General features: G+C 31.0%; 1 protein-coding gene across 2 annotated transcripts in view; it reads left to right on the plus strand.

Moving 5' to 3' along the window:
• Positions 1-4,051: 4,051 nt before the first annotated feature.
• The window catches only part of LOC118192602 (uncharacterized), a 56,347-nt gene continuing 38,126 nt past the window's right edge, over positions 4,052-22,272 (plus strand). For both annotated transcript variants that reach the window (XM_035363598.2, XM_035363599.2), the window contains exons 1-4: positions 4,052-4,210; positions 9,283-9,970; positions 13,702-13,829; positions 14,747-15,010. In XM_035363598.2, coding sequence (XP_035219489.2) covers positions 9,340-9,970; positions 13,702-13,829; positions 14,747-15,010 — 1,023 coding nt within the window. In that variant the 5' untranslated portion in view covers positions 4,052-4,210; positions 9,283-9,339. The remainder of the gene's footprint in view (positions 4,211-9,282; positions 9,971-13,701; positions 13,830-14,746; positions 15,011-22,272) is intronic.

A 22,272-nucleotide genomic window follows, 5' to 3' on the forward strand; every position in this document is an offset into this window, starting at 1 on the left:
CAAAACCTCCTAATAACTGTACAATACACGCAACTAAAAGGCAAATGTATGCTATTCACATGCCATTCTAGTTCACAGCTATTACGATTGCTTTCAATTTCCGAAGTACATCGATTCGCTTTTTTATGACACTCGATACAGCGACTCGTCCTGATACAGCGCCTCACAGTTTCTTGTCTCTGAACTATCTTTCTTCACTTTTATTAAGGATCCAACGATCGACCAAAATAACGTTATAGCAGTATTTTTGAAATTATGAATAGCGTAAATACGAGCCTTTCAAACAAATGAATAATTTATTTTTTCAGAAGGCATAGAAGACACATTTTAGTTTAATCATAAACAATCGTTCTTCAACCAGATTATGAAATCCCTTCGTTTTCACTCAGAAAATTTTAGAAACCATGTTAACTTTACATCTAATCTAATCTCTTAAACCTTTACCTGTAAAGCAAACGCAGAAACTGCGGTAAAATGAAAAATTTTCCGAAAACTGGTGTAAAATTTCGTTCCACCTCCTCTCCGCAGCAAAGACAGTGACATCTAAGAAAAGAATAAGTACACTGGAAGAGTTTCCAAAACGATTACAGAAGAGAAGTCATAAATGAAGTTTTAATTAAATTAAAAACGAAAGACTTATTGTATCATATCATAGTTGCTCTGTACTTAATGAAAAGCGTTTGGGAGAAAGTTTTTATATTGACGCTATAAGGTACTTCTCCCGCCTTCTTGTCATGCCTTCGTGGTGTGGTGGTCTGCACGCTGGGCGCGTATTCCAGAGGTCCGTTGTTCGATTTCCGGCGAAAGCGTTGCTCATTTTTCATCTCTCCGGCCTCGAAATAACTTATGTCTCTACAACGCACTATAATGTATTTCATTATGCAGGGATTATCAATGGAGAACTTCTTTCATATTTCTTAACACCGATGTAACATCACAAGTCGTTTCTTTGCCTTATTTCAACAAAAGAAGCATATAATTTTTTTTAATGGTAAGAAACGTGCACTATATTGAAAATGGTAAAAATATTCATTACGCAGAGAAGTTTCCGAAGACTATTTAATCGCAAATTACTCGTATTTAAATTCTCAATAAATCGATGTAAATGATTCTTCCGCTAAAGATATAGAGAAAGAATAACGGCGTATGTCAACAAAAGTTCCAAAAATGCTATTGCGAAATGTCTTCAATAGAAAAAGAAACGCGAGCCAATATTTTCCATGAATTAAATTTGGAAAAATGGCATTCAGATGGTTATCTAAAACAGTTTAGAGTGAACCAAATTATAATAAAATATTACCTCCTGCTTATATAACTTGTCAGCATGTATTTCATTCCTTTTTTATCTCTTCATTGGTTAATGGGGATTAAAAGGAAATTTTTAAGAATGCATTTTTCCTAACCAACAAGAATTTTTTAATTATTTAATAAATAAAATTATAAACGTACGAACTGCAGTGATAATTTAATTTTTGGACTATTTAAAGGTTGTGATGGAACAGTATATTGATAAATGATTTTTTTCCACTTTCGAATAACACTGGATGTAACGACCATTTAATATAATATTCTTTCTCATCGATTCCTATCGAGTCATTATAACGCGAGTCAACAATTTTAAAGAAGCAAACGCAGACAAATTATTATAAGCAGCAGAGTTAATAATTTGCAAAGTTCCAATGATTAGAATTCGAATTCGTAATGGGGGGGGGACCTGCAATCGGTATTGTAACAAAAAGTACAACGAACTATGCAACTTATTATCGTCACGTGATACATTTTTTTCCAAATTAAATCACCATATAAGAGGGAATAAAAATCTATCAAGGTATCGTTTAAGAGCCGATGGGGTATTCCCTTCTCCCGAAAGAAAAGGATAAATATTTAAATATAATATATAAATATTTGAAACAACAACATCTGAGTATTTACAGACTGCTAAAAATGTTAATCATGTATATGAATATAATTAAAATATGTCTACTACTACCGAAAAAATAATGCTTTTTCTCACTCCCAGACATCTGGGAAAAAATATGTGAAGAATACCATTTTCGAAGTCGGATTGAAAGGACTTGCTTTTCTATTCGTTTGTCAGACATCCGTGAAAATGAAGCAGAAATTATTGATAAATTTGTAGTGCAGTGAGGATATTTAGTTTCACTTTAGTAGCAGAGAATCATTTAAACAAATTAATAGATAAATTAATAAATAATGCATTTGAAATCATAATACAATTAACGATATGTAATGCAAACTTGTAAATAATTAAAAAAGTAAAAAATTATCATTATTATGTGTTATAAATTTATTATTAAAATGTAATACTTTTAAAATGTATTATTATTAAAATATATCATTATTATTTATCATTACTGTAAATTATCAAAAACTATTGATTTCTTTGTAGTAATAGATGTGGAGGTAATTTCAGGAAAGATTTTTCCACGGAAGATGATTTGCATCGCACGATAAAAATTACGAAAGGTGAACGCAGACAGCTCTTTCCATAACTAAGATGCGAAACTAGAATGACATTACCACAGGTACTTTATTCACTTGGCCAGTGATGGTTTCCAAAAGCAGACTGAGGTAGGGTGGGGTCCTAGACACGGTGTTCTTTTATGGTTTCTCAGCATCCAATTTCATAGTTAAAAGCAATACAACATGTAATAAAAATATGGCATTTTTCCCGGTGTTAAGAAAAATCGGCATTTAATTTTCCTTATGATTTTTCTGAAAACAGCTCCTCATTTCACTATCAGCAGTTATGCATTAGTATCTAGCAGGGGCGGCGTCAGAGCATGTGCAACAGATGCAGCTGCCCTGGACGGCATTATTTGTAAAATTTAGGGAGCTAGTGGGCGCAGGTTCCAGTAATGGAAGTGATTGCACCGCGTGGCGGACCGGTACTGGTACCTAGGCTAATCAGGGCTTAGTGGCCTATTTTAATGAGTTTTTCTTTAAACCAATGGGGGGCCGTCAGCCGCCATTCGGCTTGGCCACTGCGTAGGCCACAAAATGTGATCACTTTATTATGGAGGCACCTAATAGGTGGGCCACCTGTGCCTCCTCTGAAGGAACGGACAGTTAAAATCATGCCTTCTTCAGGATTTGAACGCAGGCCCTTTGTATCGCTGTCGGCTACCCTAACCACTATACCGCGTGGGCGGTTCTTTTAATGAGTGTAAATTGAAAAGAATTAATTGAGAAACACTAGCTGATTTTTATAATGCTTTTTTTATCATTAATATTATTGTCATCAACTTGCAATAATTATCTAACTGACGCAATTTTAGATTAATTATGACAAAGCATTCGTGGTCTCCTTCCCAATGATGTAGTCGAGAGCTGTATAGAGGAAGTTCATGCCTGTTTATTATTAAACACAAAGAAAAACAAAATTAAACCAACCTTTTCCCTGGAAACACTGGCGAACTAAGAGTGTTCAGCAGCCACTGTTGATCCCTAGCTAACTATAGCCTTTCGGCCATACAGTTCGGGAAGGGGAGAAATCCCTTATACAAAGCAGGTATTTAAAATAAAACATTTGTAAATGATGAGATATATTCCACTTCATTTAAAATATTTTAAAATAAATATAAAAATAATAAAAATGTTTATTACTTTTTAGCAAAATAAAATAAGCATATATTGTATAGTATATTTTGAGAAATTAAAGTCATTAAAAAAAAAGAGAATAAAAAAAGAAAAAAAAAATGTTGAGAGGGCAAAATAAGTAGAATTAAATAACTGTTATTTTTTCCAACTGTCACAAAAGCGTTCAGTTTTCTTTATAAGTACATTTATTTATGAGCGACTCCCCTGATGAAAATTAAAAAAAATCTCTTTTATTAAAAAAAGGCCTAGCTCGTCTTTCAATATGCACGCTCGCAGTTAGAAAACAGGGGGAGGGGGACTCTGCACTGTCAAAGTTGTCACTATCACCGAGACACATTAAAGGCCAATAACATCCCTTCTGAGAGCCATGTGACTTTCGCTCTCCAATCGGGAAGTACCATGTTTTTTCATACGGCATTAACCTTTCCGCAATGAGTTATGAGAGCGACATCAGTATCATCGTCTCACAAGTGTTAGTACCCCTTCCTTATTCGTTGCTTGGCGGAATGTAGCTTTTTAATTTGTAAATTACTATTAATAAATCGATTCAAAAGTTTATTTGCGGACTAAATTAGTTTATAATTTAAAGGTAAGTTATATTTACCTGTCATATGTCTGAAAATTTAAAAAAATATGTTTGTTTCTTATATCTTTCAGTTTCGCATGTGGATGTTTCAAATATTGTAACTGATAACCGCTATAATTTTAATGCTTTACATGTGATCAAGCACTGAACAGAATCTTTGTTATCCATGTTATTTATCTTTAATAACTATACTATATAAAATTTATCTTTAAATGTACATCCCGGTATAATGCTAGACTTTCCATTCGTTGCCTGATCTAGTTAGTGTTTATAGGAAAGAAAATTAAATCCAACTGTTTGTGCCTTAGATACTGAAATAATTTTTCGATTACCGCAAACAATGGTGATGGAAATTCGTGAAAATAGTATCAGTGGGTCAGGATATTGAGACAACTATGGCGGCTTGGCTCTGTAACGTGGCAAGTCACAGGCTTCTCATCTGGCCTTGGCCACGTTGGACTTACGTGGGTGCGTCCAGCTGGTTGTTAGGTATGCGGGATTTTTAGTCTGGCGCCGATAAGTTTAAGAACCCTATTGTCGCAGTAGTTTAATATGTATTAGAATCCCTTGAATGTGTCTTGCATATATAATTTTTTGAATAAAATTAATATAGCTCGGTATATTTTATCAGTTCAAAAAGTATATAGTATAAAAAAAGTATTGGAAAAGTCCTTTAAAATGTTAAATTTTTTATTTTCTGACGTTGTAAAATGCTAATACATTTTTTTTTTCAAATAGAATATTATCTCAAGTATATAAGAATGAGGTGGGAAAAATTATAAATTTGAATGTGGTTTTTGGAAGATTTTCTTCTGTTTACCTTAAAAAATAATAGTTATAATATCTCATGTTGGATGATGTATTGATTGATTGGAAATGCGATTTTCTGTACATTCAAATGAAACAGTTGCTAATGTGGTATAACGTAATGTAAATTTAATTAATAAATATTATTTTCTGAATCCTTATGACATTTTTTTGACATATCTTGCTTAAAATAGTTTCATAACTTTTTAAAAATCTATTTTAATGAATAGATCCTTACATATTGAGTTCATATGATTCTACATTCATATAAAATCTAGATATATGAAGTGTAGTTTTACATTCTCTTTCAACTTAAGTAACAGAGCTCGCCAGCGGCCGAGCGGTAATGTCGCTGAACACTGGTAGTTCGATCCGAGGTTCAAATCCCGCAAACGGGCTGGCTGCTTGGGTGTTTTCGTGGTTTTTGCCATGTGTAACGTGTATACGAGCCAGTTTCCCTTAAAATGTCCTCCACGAAGGCATCCTTCCCTTAAGGCAGATAGCCCTCGAGTGCTTTGCTGTAATCTAATAAACCAAACCAACTTAAGTAACAGGTGAGCAGACTTGTATCTCACCTGTATGTATATTATTAACTCTGCATTTCTATGTATTCTATGTCTACTGTCTGTATAGCTATCAGATGAAAGGACAGAAATATATATACATCAGGAAGGCAAAAGTCAGTTATAATAAAATGATAAAAATAATCTTTTTTTATAACAAAAATTGTCTTTCTTTAACCTTGATTTTGATTATTTCCAGCATTTTCGATGTGAGTTATCACCTTAGTTTGCACTCCATATAAATTAAATGTACTAATAATTCAAAGCAGAATATACCATTATTAGGCATTACTCGCGAGCACAACTTAACTGATTCCCAAGGCCAGCGCATGTGCAACCGTTGTGGCAGAATCTAGGGGTGGCCAAAATTTTTTAAATTTGGGAAAGAACCAGGCAGCAGAATTCTGGAGTTGTACCGTCTGGCAAAATGTATAACACCAGCCCTGGTGATACCCTCCAAGTATAGGAGATATAGACTAATATTGTCTTTGAGCTGGTCCCTGTTAAACTTAATTCATGAGGGTCATACATAAAATGATGAGGGTGCACTTTTAGCTTTCAGAAACTATTTATATGTAATCACAGAATATATTATATTACAGAGAACTGCAATAGACTTAGACTAGTTATGACCAGGAGAACTGCAATATCTTGGATCATATCTTTACTGCTGGCTTTAGCTACTAGGAGCTCTTACCAGTTATCATTATACCATAGGCCATAAAGTTAAAAATTTAAGAGGTGTATTTACAAATACACCATGCCCGAAGGCGAGATCAATAAATGAGAGAACTCGTAAAATAAGTTTTGCTAAATTGCATATCGTGGGTGATTATATCAATGGCGGCGAGAGGCGAAATGAAAGTCTAAGCTTCTGGGTGAGTCTAGAAGAGCAGAAACACGTGATCAGTGTCCGGCATTAAGATTGGTCGAGGAGTCGGAGTTCGAAAAATGGAAGTTTTTTTGTACTTTTGGAAATAAAGTTCGAACATAGTAAAAGCAACATGAACTGCAATACCAGCACAGTTCTATTTTTATATCTCCAAAAGTGCTGCCAATTACAAGTTGCTAAATATTAAATGTTGTCATTTACAAATTATTAAAAATTACAGCCCTGGTACTCTCTGCTAGTTGGTTGTGCTGATTTAAGTAATTAAGTAAATTTGATTGTTTGAAATCTGCTTTATATTACATCTTGAAACAGATCTACAGTATATCGGATGTACTGAAAAATAATGGTATTACTCTAAATTAAAGATTTTTGGTGATGGAATAATATGGAAGTTTTCCTATGTATGTGTAGCCCAAATTTTTAAAAGAATTTGACCTTTGGGAAGATCATTAATTATTGAATGTTCAGATGCTATCCATTTTTAAAATAAAAACACTGCACACATCTGTTAAAATTTTGTGTTGACACTTAAGAGACTAGATTTATTCCCCCAACTGCTTTTTCTTTACACACTTTTTGCTGTAATTTCATTTACTGTACTTCTGAATGGACCAGGCTAATTCAGGGATGGAACAGGATAAGTGTATTTTCATTGCCTTTTTCTATGTGAGCTATAAAAAACAATAATCATTTTAAAGTGTTGGGTTAAGTCTTCTTGCCTTTCAAAAGAGGTAGCCTACATTTAGAGGTGGCTGTACAGATTTTTTCCATCTCTAATCATAGATATGAATAAATGTCCTCATTGCAGTGCCATTGTTAATTTTTGTTTTTTCTCATGCATTGCGTTAGTAAGCATAACGCTTGGATACATTTTGCACACTTGATTTTTTAAATTGAAGCAAAAATATATAGTTTGATCTATCTTATAATTTTTATTACAAATGATATTCACAAGAACTTGTTTATATTTAAGATTAAATTTTATTGTTTATAAATTATGCTTGTTTATCAATAATTTTATCACACCTGTCTATCGGATATTCAGATGTAAAATTGGTACTCTTCTATGATCAGGACCAGTTTCAGAAATGTATGTAGGCAAGTGCATATATGCATGTATACATAAACATATGCATGCATGTGTTTAATCCAGTCCCGAAAACAAAAGAATACCATAAAATATATTTTTATTTTAGTAAAGCTTCACTGTATTTGTTCTGTTGTATCTTTTTAATGTCTCGTCTGCATTACTTCAAAATATGTTATTTCATATTTTATAGCTTGTATTCTTTTTTATTTTAATTTTTCTATCTTTATATTTGAGAATATCTGTACACATGAGCAATATAATATTTTTTGTTTGGCAGTATTAAGTCTTAGAAAAAGTTTAGAACTTTCTTAGAATAATGAGTACAGATTATTTAACCACTTGCGTTACGACTAAACTTCACGGTTGCGGTGCCGTGTGCTACAATATAACAAGCGGTAAGGTGTCTCATTTACGCCGCTTCGTGTCTGCGAGTGCAATCTAAAGCTGTAACTCGAGAAATAAACAACTCGTTGTTAGGCGACGTCTGCACCACGTTATTTTAATTTTTGCGTGCGGTTTGAGACAAGCATCTCGACGTGCGTGGCACGTCTTTTTAGCGCAAGTGTTTAAAATGAATACCTATACTTCAAATAACTTTCACAAAACGATTTGGGAGCGGAAAAGTATTGAGAATAAATACAAGACCTTATGCAAGTGAAATTAAAAATATTTTAAGTACACTTTCCCCCCAGAATATTTCTGCCATAAAAGTATAATTGAAATTGAGAAAACTGAATGTTCAAGTGAAACGGTTGTCAAAAACTAGTTTTCATATGTGTACTATTAGAAACCTGCACATGCATTCTGCATTAGTACTGTGTATATTAGTGTTCTTTATGCCATTAGAGGGGGAAAAAATGAGAAAAATACATGCTCATATTGAAGTGACACTATATATTTACAAACACCCATGCCAGTCACTTAAAATATCTTTCATTTACCATTTTGTAACCATTGTCCTGGCTTAACTTGTAATAGCTAACCGAGCTGGCTGGAATGGATTTTTCTTGGGTCGCATAAATGCTAGCTTTCAAAAAATATTTATGTAAAAATATATTTACGGGTGCCCTTTGGTGATAACTGCTGTTTTTTGGCAGTATGTGGACACTGAGTTTGTGCAATTCTTTGACTTGTTGTTTTGGCATTGTGAAGCGGTAATTTTTGGCCCAAAAATTGCTCCTACACATATCTGAAATAACAGATCAAAGAATTGCACAAACTCACTATCCGTGCTTGAAGGGCTGGATTCAAGAGAAGGCATGGATGTTTGTAAATGTATAATGCCTGTGCAGCATGGGAGCACTTTAAATATGTGGCGAGCTGAAAATTGGGAACGGAACTAAGCTAAATCGCACTGTAAGGTGCTCAAGGCTGGTTGCCAAATAACAGGCGTATATTTGGGCGTATTGCCATGAGGTATTCTGTGGGGTTGGGCTGACTGACTATAGGCCAGCATTAGCAGTAACAGTGAGTATTGGTAACATTAGTGAGCATTAGCGAGATCTGTTTAATAATATGCCTGTATTATTAAAGTGTATAAAGGTTGCTTGTGTTTAAGCAATCCTCATGCAATGCATTACTTGCTTTGATTATTACTTATTTTGGTTTATGTTTTGGTTGGTTGTGACAATTTATGTAAATACAAAATTGCATTTTGAAACTTTATATTTTGATAGTATTAAGATTGGTTATATATATACTTTTTTTTTTTTATTTAAATTAGATTTAAAGGAAATTACCAAGCAGCATTATAGAAAAAAAACTTAAAAATCACACTGTCATGGCGATAGAATTGCTTTCTATTGGCCTATCTACTGTTATAGGTGTTGGAGTTCCTGTTGCTGTAGTTATCCTTGTTTACTTGATCTATACATATAGCATTGCTGAAAAGTCATTCGAAGAAGTTATTGAGGAGCAGAAACGACGCAGCATTGAAGAAGAATTACAGCAAAAATTAGAAAAGAGCAAGAAAGAGAAAAAATTTAAGAAGACTTGGGGTAAAAAGAGTAAGGAAAAAGTGGAACAAGAAGTAGTGCCTGAAAAGGTATCAATTCAGGAGAATAATGAAGATGTTGCTCCTATTGAAATTATAGAGCCAAAAGAAACTAAACCAGTAAAGCAAAAAAGTAAATCTAAAGGAAATATTCCTAGTGCTACACCTCTGAATGCTGATAAACCAAAGAAAGTAGATGCCGTCGTGCCTGAAAAAACTGTGTCAGAGAAAAAGAAAGATGCATTACCAGTAGTCAAAGAAACTGAAAAGATTAAAACTGAACCAAAAGCAGCTGAGGTTCTGAAACCCAAAGTAGAAGAAATTGTTGAAAGTGTATCAGTTAGTAATGCAGTTCAAGCTGTATCTGCTCCAACTGTGACAGCTGGCAAAAAGAAAAAGAAAGAACAAGTTGACAAAGGTAGGTGCTTTAATGAATTTTAATTTGTTTATTCATATGTTGGCATTATACTTATTCCCTCCCGCAGATTCAACATGTACAATTTATTGCAAACTAATTTTATAATGTAGATTTAATACAGTACAAAGTCTTTAATCTGGACTCGTTGGGACTTCGGCAATTCCGGATTAGGGGTTTTTCCAGATTATAGATCATCAATTTAAATCTGGTAAGATGGCATGCAGAAATTATAAAATTAAAAATATGAAACTGTAATTTATGAAATAAAGAGCAATTATGATCTAAAGGGTATCAAAATTTACCAAAAAAAACTTTAATATTTATTTGTTTACTTTATTAAACATTTATTTCAATGAAAGTTAAGTTCGTTTTATGTGCTAATACTTTCTCTTTAATTCTATAAACAGACATAATTTCTTGTTCAGTTACAAAGTTCCGCTGTTCAAGTCCTGTAATTGCTATGTCAAGAATACCGACTAACTTGTCAATCGAAATTTTTTCGTTTTCACTAACCTCTCTGTCACTTTCTTCATGCCTTTATCCATTTTTTTGCAGCAATTCCACTTTTTGTTGGATGGACATCGAAACATACTTTTGTTTTGTAGATCCTTTGGCAGCTCCAGAATCGGAAACTCTTTTTGACATAATCGAAAGGTCAAGCTTGCTTTTTATAAAATTGCTCAACAGTCTGCAAAAAATAATAAGCCGGATCCAATTAGAAGATTAAGGAACAACTCAATCTGCAACATTAACTGAAATAGATATTTAGATAATTTTAGCCTAGCTTATACCGTCCGTTATAAATTAAACGCGCATGCGTAAATGCATGCGCAGAAAGTTTGTAGCTTTAAGGTCCGGATTATAGATCATTCCAGATTACAGACATCTGGATTAAAGACCTTTGTGCCGTAAACATTTCTTAATTTATAAATTTAAAAGAAGAGACCTGTGTAACATATTGAAACAAGGTTCCCTTCAGCAATGGTGACTATAAACACAAATATGCATGCATGATTGTGTAGCCAGTATTTCCTAGCTTATGCTGTGCTTTGCTATAAAAATGATTTTTATTATCTTGTCATTTAAAATTGTATACGATACTATTTAATACAGATACAGTATTTTCCGTATATCATTTTTACCTTTTAAACATTTACTAATTTTTATAAGTATATGGATAGTAAAATCAATTAAAAAACATCACTTTCTTCCTTTTTTTAAAAAAAAGATTTTTTTTTTTTTTGTAAGTCTAAAATCAGTACAAATACCTGCCCAGCTTCTTTGCTCACCATCTCTTGTTTCTGAGTTAGCAGAGTTTGGTCTTTTCACTTAAACCATAAAATTCAGTTCAACAGCAATGCCGCAAAATAATTTTAAAAACGAGCATATCTTAAGAATTTCCGATACACAGTTCTGCGCGCTGCAGATAGAAAGGTTTTTTTTTCTTTTCCCCCGCGTAGAGTGTTGCCATCGCCCGCTTTTAAATCGTTGAGTTAATTACTCAAAAATTCATTAAAATTTTACAAAATATGAAATCGATCATAAAAACATTCCAAATTTCAAAGTTTAACTTCCACATGCTCATATTTGTAGGAGGATTACGTCGTTCAAAATTGGATGGCTCTAGATACCATTGTTTTATCACAATATGAGAAACATACATACATTTATGCAGATTCTTCATTATTTAATTTTTTCAAATATAATAAAGGATGATAGTATTTAGTGGCATCGATTTGAAAAGTTATACAGCATTTTTAAGTTTTCAACTCAAAATCATGAAACGAAAACAATAGTCCTTCAGGGGACAAAGTCCCTTTGGACTAAAAACGAACATAAACAAAAATCTGAAAGCTATCAGATTTTCATTTGGAAAAATGAAGCTTTTAGATTTTACATTATGCCCAAGGGGACATTTTTTAATGTTCTGTGTGTTACCTTTATTTATTGAATAATATTGAATTGTTCTTTGCACTTAAATTGTAAAATTCAATTCAGGAGCTATGTTGTAAAATAATTTTAAAATGAGCATATCTTTGGAATTTCCAATACACAGTCTTGCATGCTGGAGATAAAAATGTTTTTTTTTTCCCCCCCTCTCTGTACAGTGTCGCCATTGATCACTTTGAAATCATCGAGTTTGTTAATGAAAAATTCATTAGTGTTACAAAATATGAAATCGATAATAAAACAAATTCCAAATTGGTGCTTCCGGATGCCCATATTCGGTGGAGGATTACGTTATTCGAAATTTGATGGCTCTAGGTACCGTTGTTTTATCACAATGCGAGAAACATACATGCATTTATGCAGATTCTTCGTTATTTAATTTCTTTAAATGTAACACTGGGCGATAATATTTGGTGGCAACAATTTGAAAGCGATTTCCTGTTTATAGGGAATCGATGCAAAATGCCAAAACGAAATCTAAAAATTAGCTGGAGTGAATGCAAGAGCAGACTGGTAGACTGCGAGCTCAGCAAGAGCATAAACAATTTTAACAATCCCCTTTGGGTGACCGTTAAAAATCTGAACTTTTTTTAAGGTACTATTAAATCTGAATATATGTTCTGCATCTTTCATGTCGAATTTGTCAATGCAATTTTCAGTTTCTCTTTAGACTTCTGAGTAAATTATTTTGTCTTGATACAAATATTTAAATTCGTTTCCCCAAAAAGGCTTGGTCATAATCTTGTTTAAATCACTAGTTTAATTTTTAGCCTAGAAGGTGTTATTAGTCTCAAAACGGCATTTTGCGTCGAATCACTTTAAAAGTCCGAATTGCTTTTCAAATTGTTGTCACAAAATATTATCGCCTTGTATTATGTTTAAAGAAGTTAAATAATGCAGAATCTACATGAATGTACGTATGGTTCTTGTATTGCGAAAAAACAATGCTACTTAGAGTCTTCAAACATTTTGAATAACATAGTCTTCCACCAGAGCATGGGCACGTGGAAGCCCAGATTTTGAATTTGTTTTATGTATTTCATATTTTGTAAAACTTTGATGAATTTTTGATTACCTATTTTTGGAATATACAATGAAATAACGCTTCAGTAAAATAATGACTATATATTATTTTTGGAGAGGAATATATATATATATATATATATATATATATTATGAAAAAGACTTTGCAATATTGATGGTATAGAATGTAGATCCGCAATGAGCAAACTTAGTAGCTGAGGCAGATTAAATACTCATTTCTAATTGAATTGACATAGTTCACTTGGGACGCTAATTGTGCCTGCTTCCAAACAGTTACATTTTAGATATTGCTGCATCAAGCAGAGTCTTGCTAAAAACAGAGAAGCAAAGTACAGTTATCCACTATGGCAGTTCACTGTAAAAAAAGGTTTCAACTCTTGAAATTTTGAGTTCAAGTTCTGAATTAAATGCCATTTTATTTATTTTTTAATTTTATATTTTGCATAAATATCTTTGATTTTTCTGAAGGAGTCATTTAAAGTAAGTAAAGTAAATATCTTGAAAAGACAGATTGTTCATCGTGGAGATTATTTCCTGAAATTGTACCATTCAATACTCTTTGTAATAAATTCAGTAAACTTTATCGTAAATTTGTGTTTAGGTAAGTGATAACAAAATTGTTATGTTGTAGGTTTTTCTGTGAGAATTTTATACTGAGATTTTCAATTGTTAAATGAATATGTATAATGTTATTTCGTAATTTACATATGTACTTTATGATGTAAAATTCTTTATAGATATCATTCCTTTGACTACTAGCAAACTGCTGTCACTTATTAAGGAATCAGAATTAGATACGGAAGAAATTCAGACATTGATAGATATTTTATTAAACAAACAAAAGGATTCAACTGGCTGGACTAAAGTAAGTGACTTATTTGTAATTTATTAACTTTTATTTACAAATAATTTATAAATTAAAAGTATAAATGTGCATAAAATATTCAATTTTATGAATTTAAATGAGTAATTTGAAATAATGACAAATGTGACAACTTGATAAACTGGAGCTATACTTATGTATCTTTAAATTTTTATACTCTAAAACACATGCCCTTTGTGTAGACCCTTTAAAATTTATCATCTTTTCCTTTTTAAATTCTCAGTTTTTCTTTCTAGTGTATTTATTTTGGCATATCATAACCATTGTATGCCAATGTCCTGTGGGTTGCTTGTATAGTGAAATTTTCAAATTTATATTTGTTTTAAATTTTGTTTTTAACGTTGTATTTTTGTGAATTATTATGCAGTGAAAATAGGGAAATACTGTGCAATGAAAAAAATTGAATCTAAATAGAGAAGTAAGTTCATTACTGCCTTCTTAAGACGATTTGCTTATTGATGTAAGACCATTTCTTGAGAAACTGAGAAATACGGCAGTCATAACATTAGTGTTATAATAATAAAGAATGCTTATCACCTTAGATGTCTGCATTTTCAGTTAAAAGTGTCAAGCTTTAGTTAAACTAGAGCTTGATCATCACAAAGGGTAAAGTTAATTATTTATACTTGTCTATGTATGAGAAACTCATGATTTGGTAATCATAAAGCATGCAATATACTGCTTTTATTTATTTGTTAGATGTATCACTAAAACACTGTTTTAAATCTCAAGTGTGCAGTAAAATGACAGAGAAAAGAAATGATTAAAACAAGAATGAGTTTTAGTCCTGCCATCTAAAAAATAACTAAAATCACTAGATCACATACATTTTTCATATTTTTTAATATTTTGAAATATTAAAGTTTAATGAGCATTTCATATGTAATTTTATCCTCCAGCCCAATGATCCACTGGCTATCACAAAGAAAAATTTATTAGAGAAAGAACAGCTACTGGATCAAGAATTGCGTCAGAATCAGACTATGACTACCAAGCTCAAAGATTTAAGAGAAGAATATAATCAGGTAAAGACAAAATTATCTGCCCAAGAAAAGGTTAGTCAAGAAAAAATTTCACGTCAGCAGCAAGATATTCAAGCTCTTAACTTACGTGTGAAACAAGTGCAAGAACAATTGGCTGCCGAGAAGGAAAAACATTCGCAGGTGAATAAGCTTAATTGCAAAGTAACTATTTGAGTATTTATAAATATGTATCATGATCCACTGATAATTGTATAGACAATTTTAGAGACAAAATATGAATTATTTAAGATTATTTACTGTATTGGTAAGGAAAAATTTTCCTATGTTTATTTCAATAAATAGTTAAAACGATAAAAATATAAGCTTTTTGATAAAGCTTAACACTGAAATTTTTATTTGCAAAAAGGCATGATTAATTTCTCTTTCAATTGAATTAATGAAATTTTGAATTCTAAGGATCCTAAAACTAGATATATATTCTTGTTTTATTATTGTAATTAAACTAAACTAATTATTTTTATCGACATAAAACAAAATGCATTACTTATTTTTAAGCTAAAGTCAATACTTTTAAATAAATTAAGACATTTTATTTTGACATAAATTAGTATAATGTGTATGCTCATTTATTAATTTCAGTATAATGCATATTATTATTTGTTTACATTTATAACATATATTAGGGCTTGATGAAGTTAGAAAAATGTATTTTTATATTTTGTGTTTTTATTGGAAATGTGTATTTTCAACGGTCAGAGCACATTAGGATAAATTATGTCATAAATAGCTGTGAAATGTTTAATGTGCACAGTGCAGAGGCGATGCATAGTGCTGAATTTGTACTATTCTTTTTTATTGTTTTGTTTTTTAAGTAAAATCGGATATTTGTGTGCATGGATAGAACAACAATTCTCTATATGTATACAGCAGTCTGTTTTTACTGAAGTAATATCAGAGCATTGCACACATTAAACATTATATATAACATTGTTACACATAAAGCATTATATATAATACTGTTTTAATTTTTTCCTCCCATCAAACTTTAGTTATTAGAGTTGCTGCCATCTAATTAGATTTCATGTTGGTGTATAATGGCATTCTGTTAAGAGAAAAATGCTAAAACGTTTTAATAAATTTGCACTAGGCTGCTTTTTGTTATGCCTTTCTAATAAAATAAATTAAAACCACATATATCTAAAAGCAAATCATATTTTACTTGGCCTAGGGGGAAAAATGTTTTTTTTTTTTTTTTTTTTCCATCCATTTATAATTCAAATTCTAGAGCATAGAAAATTGAGTGCATAACTGTGTATGTATACATAAACAATATGTTTAACTCATTTGAATGAAATCAACATTTTAACTAATTGAAACAAAATTGTTTTAGCTATGTATAAAGGCTATAAAATAGTCGTTGGTTCTTTATTCTGGATTACTATCAAAATTTAAACGAACATTTGTGTACAACTACTGTTAAATTCTCTTATTAATTACTTGAGTGCCTTTTTAATCAAAATCTTGTTTCAAAGGAAGTCTGAGGTTTGAAAATTGTCTGTTGATAGAGTATTTTCTTAATATTGTTACTAGTAGAAAATCTTAGTAATGTATTGTCAGCAGTGAGTTTTTAAAATTGATTTTTTTAATCATTAACAGTTTTAATTCTTAAATTTCTTGTCTATATGAAATTAAATTCCAACCTGTATCAACAGATTTTTAGGTAGCAGTATTACCAGGTACTGTAGTTAAAAATTAAGGATTATTAATTTTTCCAAGAACATCAGTCTAAAATGCTATTTAATTTCTCATATCATGTTTATTGATAAAAGCCATTGTAATTTATACTAGGTGTTTCTTAATGCAGTCAGGTTTGTCTATAGCTGTTTCAATAGCATTAAGCGTTAAAAATGACCTTCAAAATGTCAATGGAATTGAACTAATTTAATAATATAACTAGAAACATACTTGCCTTTCCCAGCATTTTAATTAGGGGAATCATTAGTAGCTGGTAGTCTGCAGTTGCTGCGTAAAAGTTCATTTTTGAACATGATGTTTCTGAAAATTATTTGATTGATGCTGTATGCCTAATCTTAATACTCGTAAGATATCCCTCATCTCATTTATAGAAAATTCACCAATTTCATCATCATCATCTTTACATTATCACGTGATGTTCTTTGATGTATTAAAAAAAAAAAAAAAAAAAAAAAAAATTGGCAGATATTTTTTTCTGCGTTTGATGCTACACAACTTAAACTTTTTCATCAACAGCCATCCTAGCATGAAATTATTTACAGTTTAACATTACAGTTACAGTATTACAATTAGAATGCTATTTGGAGAAGTTATTTATAGTCCTTCAAATTTCTTTACTCAAATCACTTATTAAAAGGGTTGCCATGTTTAAAACAGTTCTTTATTGTCTTTTCTGAGACACAGTTTCAAGACACGTTTAGCAAATGCTTCAAAAAGGCTAATTTTCTGGAAGCATTTGCTGCTAAGTGTAATATTTATAGTCTCCACTGGTAAAAATCTTTATTATTTTAAAACATAATGAATTTTTTTTCTTTTTCGCATTATAATAGTTTGGAGCATTAATAGACTGCTGAATGCCACATGTTTTTTTTCCAAACATTTGTAAACAGAATCCTCAGTGATTTCTCAACATTGTTATTTTTTGTACTGCACATCTGTTTCATATTTTAATTTCAGTTTTATCTTGATTTGCAGACATCTTTATGATTCTTCAGAATCTTGTATAAGAGGATACAAAAAATATTTGTCTTTACAGCAGCCTAATATTTACTTATTTTTGGAAGATGGTCATAACATTTTCACAACTATTTTATCCCTTACACTCAGATCATTTAGCCTTTTGCTAGACTGCATGATAAAAGTGACTAAATAGAATAAAACATAAGCATTTTCTAGAAATCGTACATCCATAAAATTAGAAAGCTCAAAATGAGGTATTTTGGCATGAAAAAGCAAAATCATTTAAGAATTCCTCCACATCAATCTAGTTAGTCCAGCCAATCTTCCTAAAACTTGAAAAGGGAATTCCTTTGTAAATGGTTGTCTTATACCCAAATCAAGCTGCTTGGGGACTTAATTCATTACTGTGCGACATGTCCCTATCATTTGATTTCTGTACCCTTTTCTTTGGCAATTTTATCTTTATTTGGGGTTTTCAATTAAAAGAAATTTCTCAGTATTTATTTTGATAACATTATCCAACTTGTTGATCGTAATAAGTGTGTTGTTTTTTATATATGTTGGGTATGTGCTCAGTGATGATTGCAAGATGCACACAAACATCATTTATTCTACATTGTTCATCCACTATTCTATATTCCAGTTATGATTAAAGATAATAATAGATACAGTTACATATATAACATCTTCCTTTTTTATCAAAAGTAATAATAATAGTAAAATTAAACATATTCTTTTAAATAATAAGGTTTCTTAACAGTCTTACCAGATCAAGTAACGTAGTTATATTCATTTGAAATATTTGATGATACTATACCTCTTTCACTATTTGGTGACACAACACTTCTGTTAGGTTTTGAAGGACTTACAGGCACATCTAAATTTGTTGTGCTCCTGCTATTCTCCCATATCTCTGGTTCATCTATAACTTCATTCTCATAGTTGTTTTGTATTGCGAACTCTTTCTGATTAGTTCCTTTAAGAAGGTCTCTTCTGTTCCTTTCTATAATTCTTCCATCTGTTCTTATAATTCTATATGAATGTGGTCTTTCTGCTTCTTCTGTAAGTTTCTCTCTTTCATTTAGTTTTTTCCCTTTCTCTTTTATGTAAACATGATCACCTATTTTCAGTGGTTTTAACAGACTTGCATTCCTATCATAATAACTTTTTTGTAAGGTTTGTTTCTTCAGTAAATGTTTATGATCTTCATATCCTTTAGCTTGGACGAAATTCTCTTTTATAGGCATCAATCCATTACTTTTCTTCCAAACATAAATTCTGAAGGTGATTTAATTTCATCTGAAATAGAGTTACGATATTCCAGTAATACTAAATATGGATCCTTGTTGTCAACTACAGCTTTTTCTAACGTTCGCTTGACAGTTTGAATATGTCTTTCAACCATTCCATTAGATTGTGGTTAATTTGGATTTGAAGTTCTGGTTTCAAAATTCCATCTTTTTGCAAAGTCTTTAAATTTTCAGCAATTATATTTTGGACCATTATCCGAATATACTATTTTCGGAATACCAGGTCTTGCAAAAATTGATTTCAATTGCTTTACTACTGCTACACTTAACAAATCTTCCAAATGTCCATTTTCAACATATTTGCTGAAATAATGTATAACTATTAGATAATCCCTTCCTTGAAAGTAAAAGAGATCTGTTCCTAATACTTCCCATGGACCATTAGGTATTTCTTTAGGTATCATTGGTTTTTTAGTATTTGCTTTTTGTAAACTTAAACATGTTTGACAATTCGGTACCAAATCTTCAATTTCTTTTGACATTCCTGGCCAATATAATATTTCTCTTGCTTTGATCTTGCATTTTACTACTCCTAAATGACCATAATGAATTCTGCTTAACCTATCTTTTTGTAAACTTCTTGGTACAGCAACACAGGAACTTTTAAATATTAATCCATTTGCTTCTGATAGTTCTTCTCTGAAGTTAAAATATGGTTTTGCCAGTTCTGGCATTTTTCATCTGGCCATCCAGTTTTAATTAATTTTCTTAAAACTTGTAGTTCTTCATCTTTTTATGTTTCCAGTTGAAAAGCTTCCATTTTACCATTAGACATTGGTATACATTCATTCTACAACCAATCCAACATGAGCTTCTATGTTTCCTTCAAAGAAATCAGATCCTTTATCAGTGAATGATCTTTATAATGCATCCGCTATAAAAAGTTCTTTTCCTGGTTTATATTTTAATCTCAAACTGATATGGCTGTAATCTTATATGCATTCTTTGTAATCTTACAGGGCATTTATTTAATGGCTATTTGAAAATTGATTCCAGTGGTTTATGGTCACTTTCCACAGTAATATATTTTCCAAATATATACTGGTGAAATTTCTCATACACAAATACAATAGCTAAAGTTTCCTTTTCAATTTGAGCATAATTCTTCTGTGTATCTGTTAATGCCTTAGATGCATATGCTACTGGTAAATTATTCTGCAGTAAGACTGCTCCTAGTCCTTCTTGAGATTCATCTACAGATAAAACTACTGGAATCTTTATAACATAATACTGTAAAACTGGTTTATTTACTAAGACATCTTTTAGTCTTCCAAATTTTTTTTCGCGTGTTGCATTCCAATTCCAGATAACTTGTTTTTTCAACAAATCTCTTAAACATGATGTCAATTCTGATACATTAGGTATAAATCTAGAAACATATGTAATCATTCCTAGGAAAGTTTCTAATTCTTTCACATTTTTTGGTGGTTTTATATCTGGAATAGCTTTAATTTCGTCTTCGTCTGGTTTTAAACCATCTTTAGAAAATATATGTCCCATATATTTCACTTCATTCAGCCCAAATTTACATTTAATTAAATTAAATTTAACATTTTTTTTTTCTGGCTCTGTCCAACAGCTTCTTTAATCTTAAATCTTTTTTTTTTTTTTTTTTTTATCTTTACCCCAAACTAATAAATCATCTATATATATTTGAACTCCTTCTAAATCACTAAAAATTTCAGAAAAACTTCTGGTGATGAACTCTGTCGATATGGCAACCTAAAAAAAAACAATATCTACCAATTGGAGTGTTAAATGTAATAAATTCACAACTTGAATCTGACAGTTTAATTTGCCCAAATGCTTTGTTTTGCATCTAAAATACTAAAGACCATTTTTATTTTTTGTCATTTGAGATGAAATTTCTTCAAAGGTTGGTATGTGATAATGTTCTCTCAGTATATTTTGGGTTAAGGTGCTGAGGATCTAAACACACTCTTAAATTACCATCCTTTTTCCTTACTTCCACTAATGAATTCACAAATTCTGTTGGTTGGTTAACTTTCTTTATAATATCATCTTTTTCCATTCTTGCTAATTCTTTTTTAATGGATTTAATAAGTGGAATTTTCCTACAGGGTTCTATTTTACCAACAGCTTCTAGTTTAAATTTGTATGTATATCCAGTTGAATTCCCAGTTTCTTTAAACAAATCTTGATATCCTTTTAAAGATTCTGGTAACTTTTCATTGGAATCAGGACTTACTGTACAAATCCTTTGCATTAGGTTTAATTTTTGCAATGTAGGTAAACCTAAAATAGCTGGTACAGTTTTATCACATGCTACGACTTGAAATTCTATTTCATCCTTGTCCCCTTTTGATGTTTCACATAATAATTTACATTTTCCGACTACATCAATTGTAGTACCATTGTAATTATTTAATGTGACTTTTGATTTAGTCAAACATTTATCTCTTAAATTTAATTGTTTAAATTTAGGCAATAGTAACACATTACACTGAGCTCCAGTATCCAACTTAACAAATAAATATTTAGCTATGTTTACTTTTAGTTTTTCAAACCATTCTGTTTTATTTTTACAAAATGGATTTATATCTTCTACTGACCCTAAAATATATTCATTACCATTATTATGTAACTCGTTCTCTAAATTATTCTGTACAACATTAACATTTTTTATAAGTGCACATTTTAGAAAAGTGATTTTTCTTTTTACAGTACAAGCAAATCTTATTATAAGCAGGACAATTGTATAACTAATGAAAAGTTCCACATTTTCTACATGGTTTTGGATTTGTACTTATTTCCTTGATAGTTTAAAGATTTAGTACTTTGTTGCTTTTGTTTTACATGATAGTTTTTCTTACAAGGCTGACTTTTTCCTTCTGAAGGTAGAAATTTATTACATTTGATCGCTTCTATTTTATTTTCTTCAGTTAAAGTTTTCAGCTGAAGTTCTGCTAATTCAGAAGCTTTACACATTTTAATACATTTCTTCAATGTTAATTAATCTTCCCTTAATAATCCATCTTATTAAGGGAAGATCAGTTAACATTGGAGAAATATTTACATTTAGAATTTTTATTTAGAATTCCACTTAATATTCTATCTCTTATTAAACTATCTTTTAATTTTCAAATCCACAGTTGCTACTTAATTTCTTTAAATTGGTAAAAAAATCATCAACCGATTCACCTACATGTTGCGTTCGACAGAAAAATATATGTCTATCAACACTTTCGTTTGCTTTCGGTATGCAAAAATTTTCAAAAGCTTCAAAGACTTTGTCAACATCCTTCTTATCTTCTTCACTTAAATTAAAAGTATTAAACTTTTCAAGTGCTTCTTTACCAATAATATGCAATAAAATAGCTAGTTTAATTTCAGGTGATTTAGTAATACCACCAGACGGTAACATATAAATCTGGAATTTTTGTTTCCATTTCTTCT

Source organism: Stegodyphus dumicola, chromosome 2 (assembly GCF_044657685.1).
Source record: "Stegodyphus dumicola isolate Sdum_Otavi_A_Nest chromosome 2, ASM4465768v1".
Classification (NCBI taxonomy): domain Eukaryota; kingdom Metazoa; phylum Arthropoda; class Arachnida; order Araneae; family Eresidae; genus Stegodyphus; species Stegodyphus dumicola.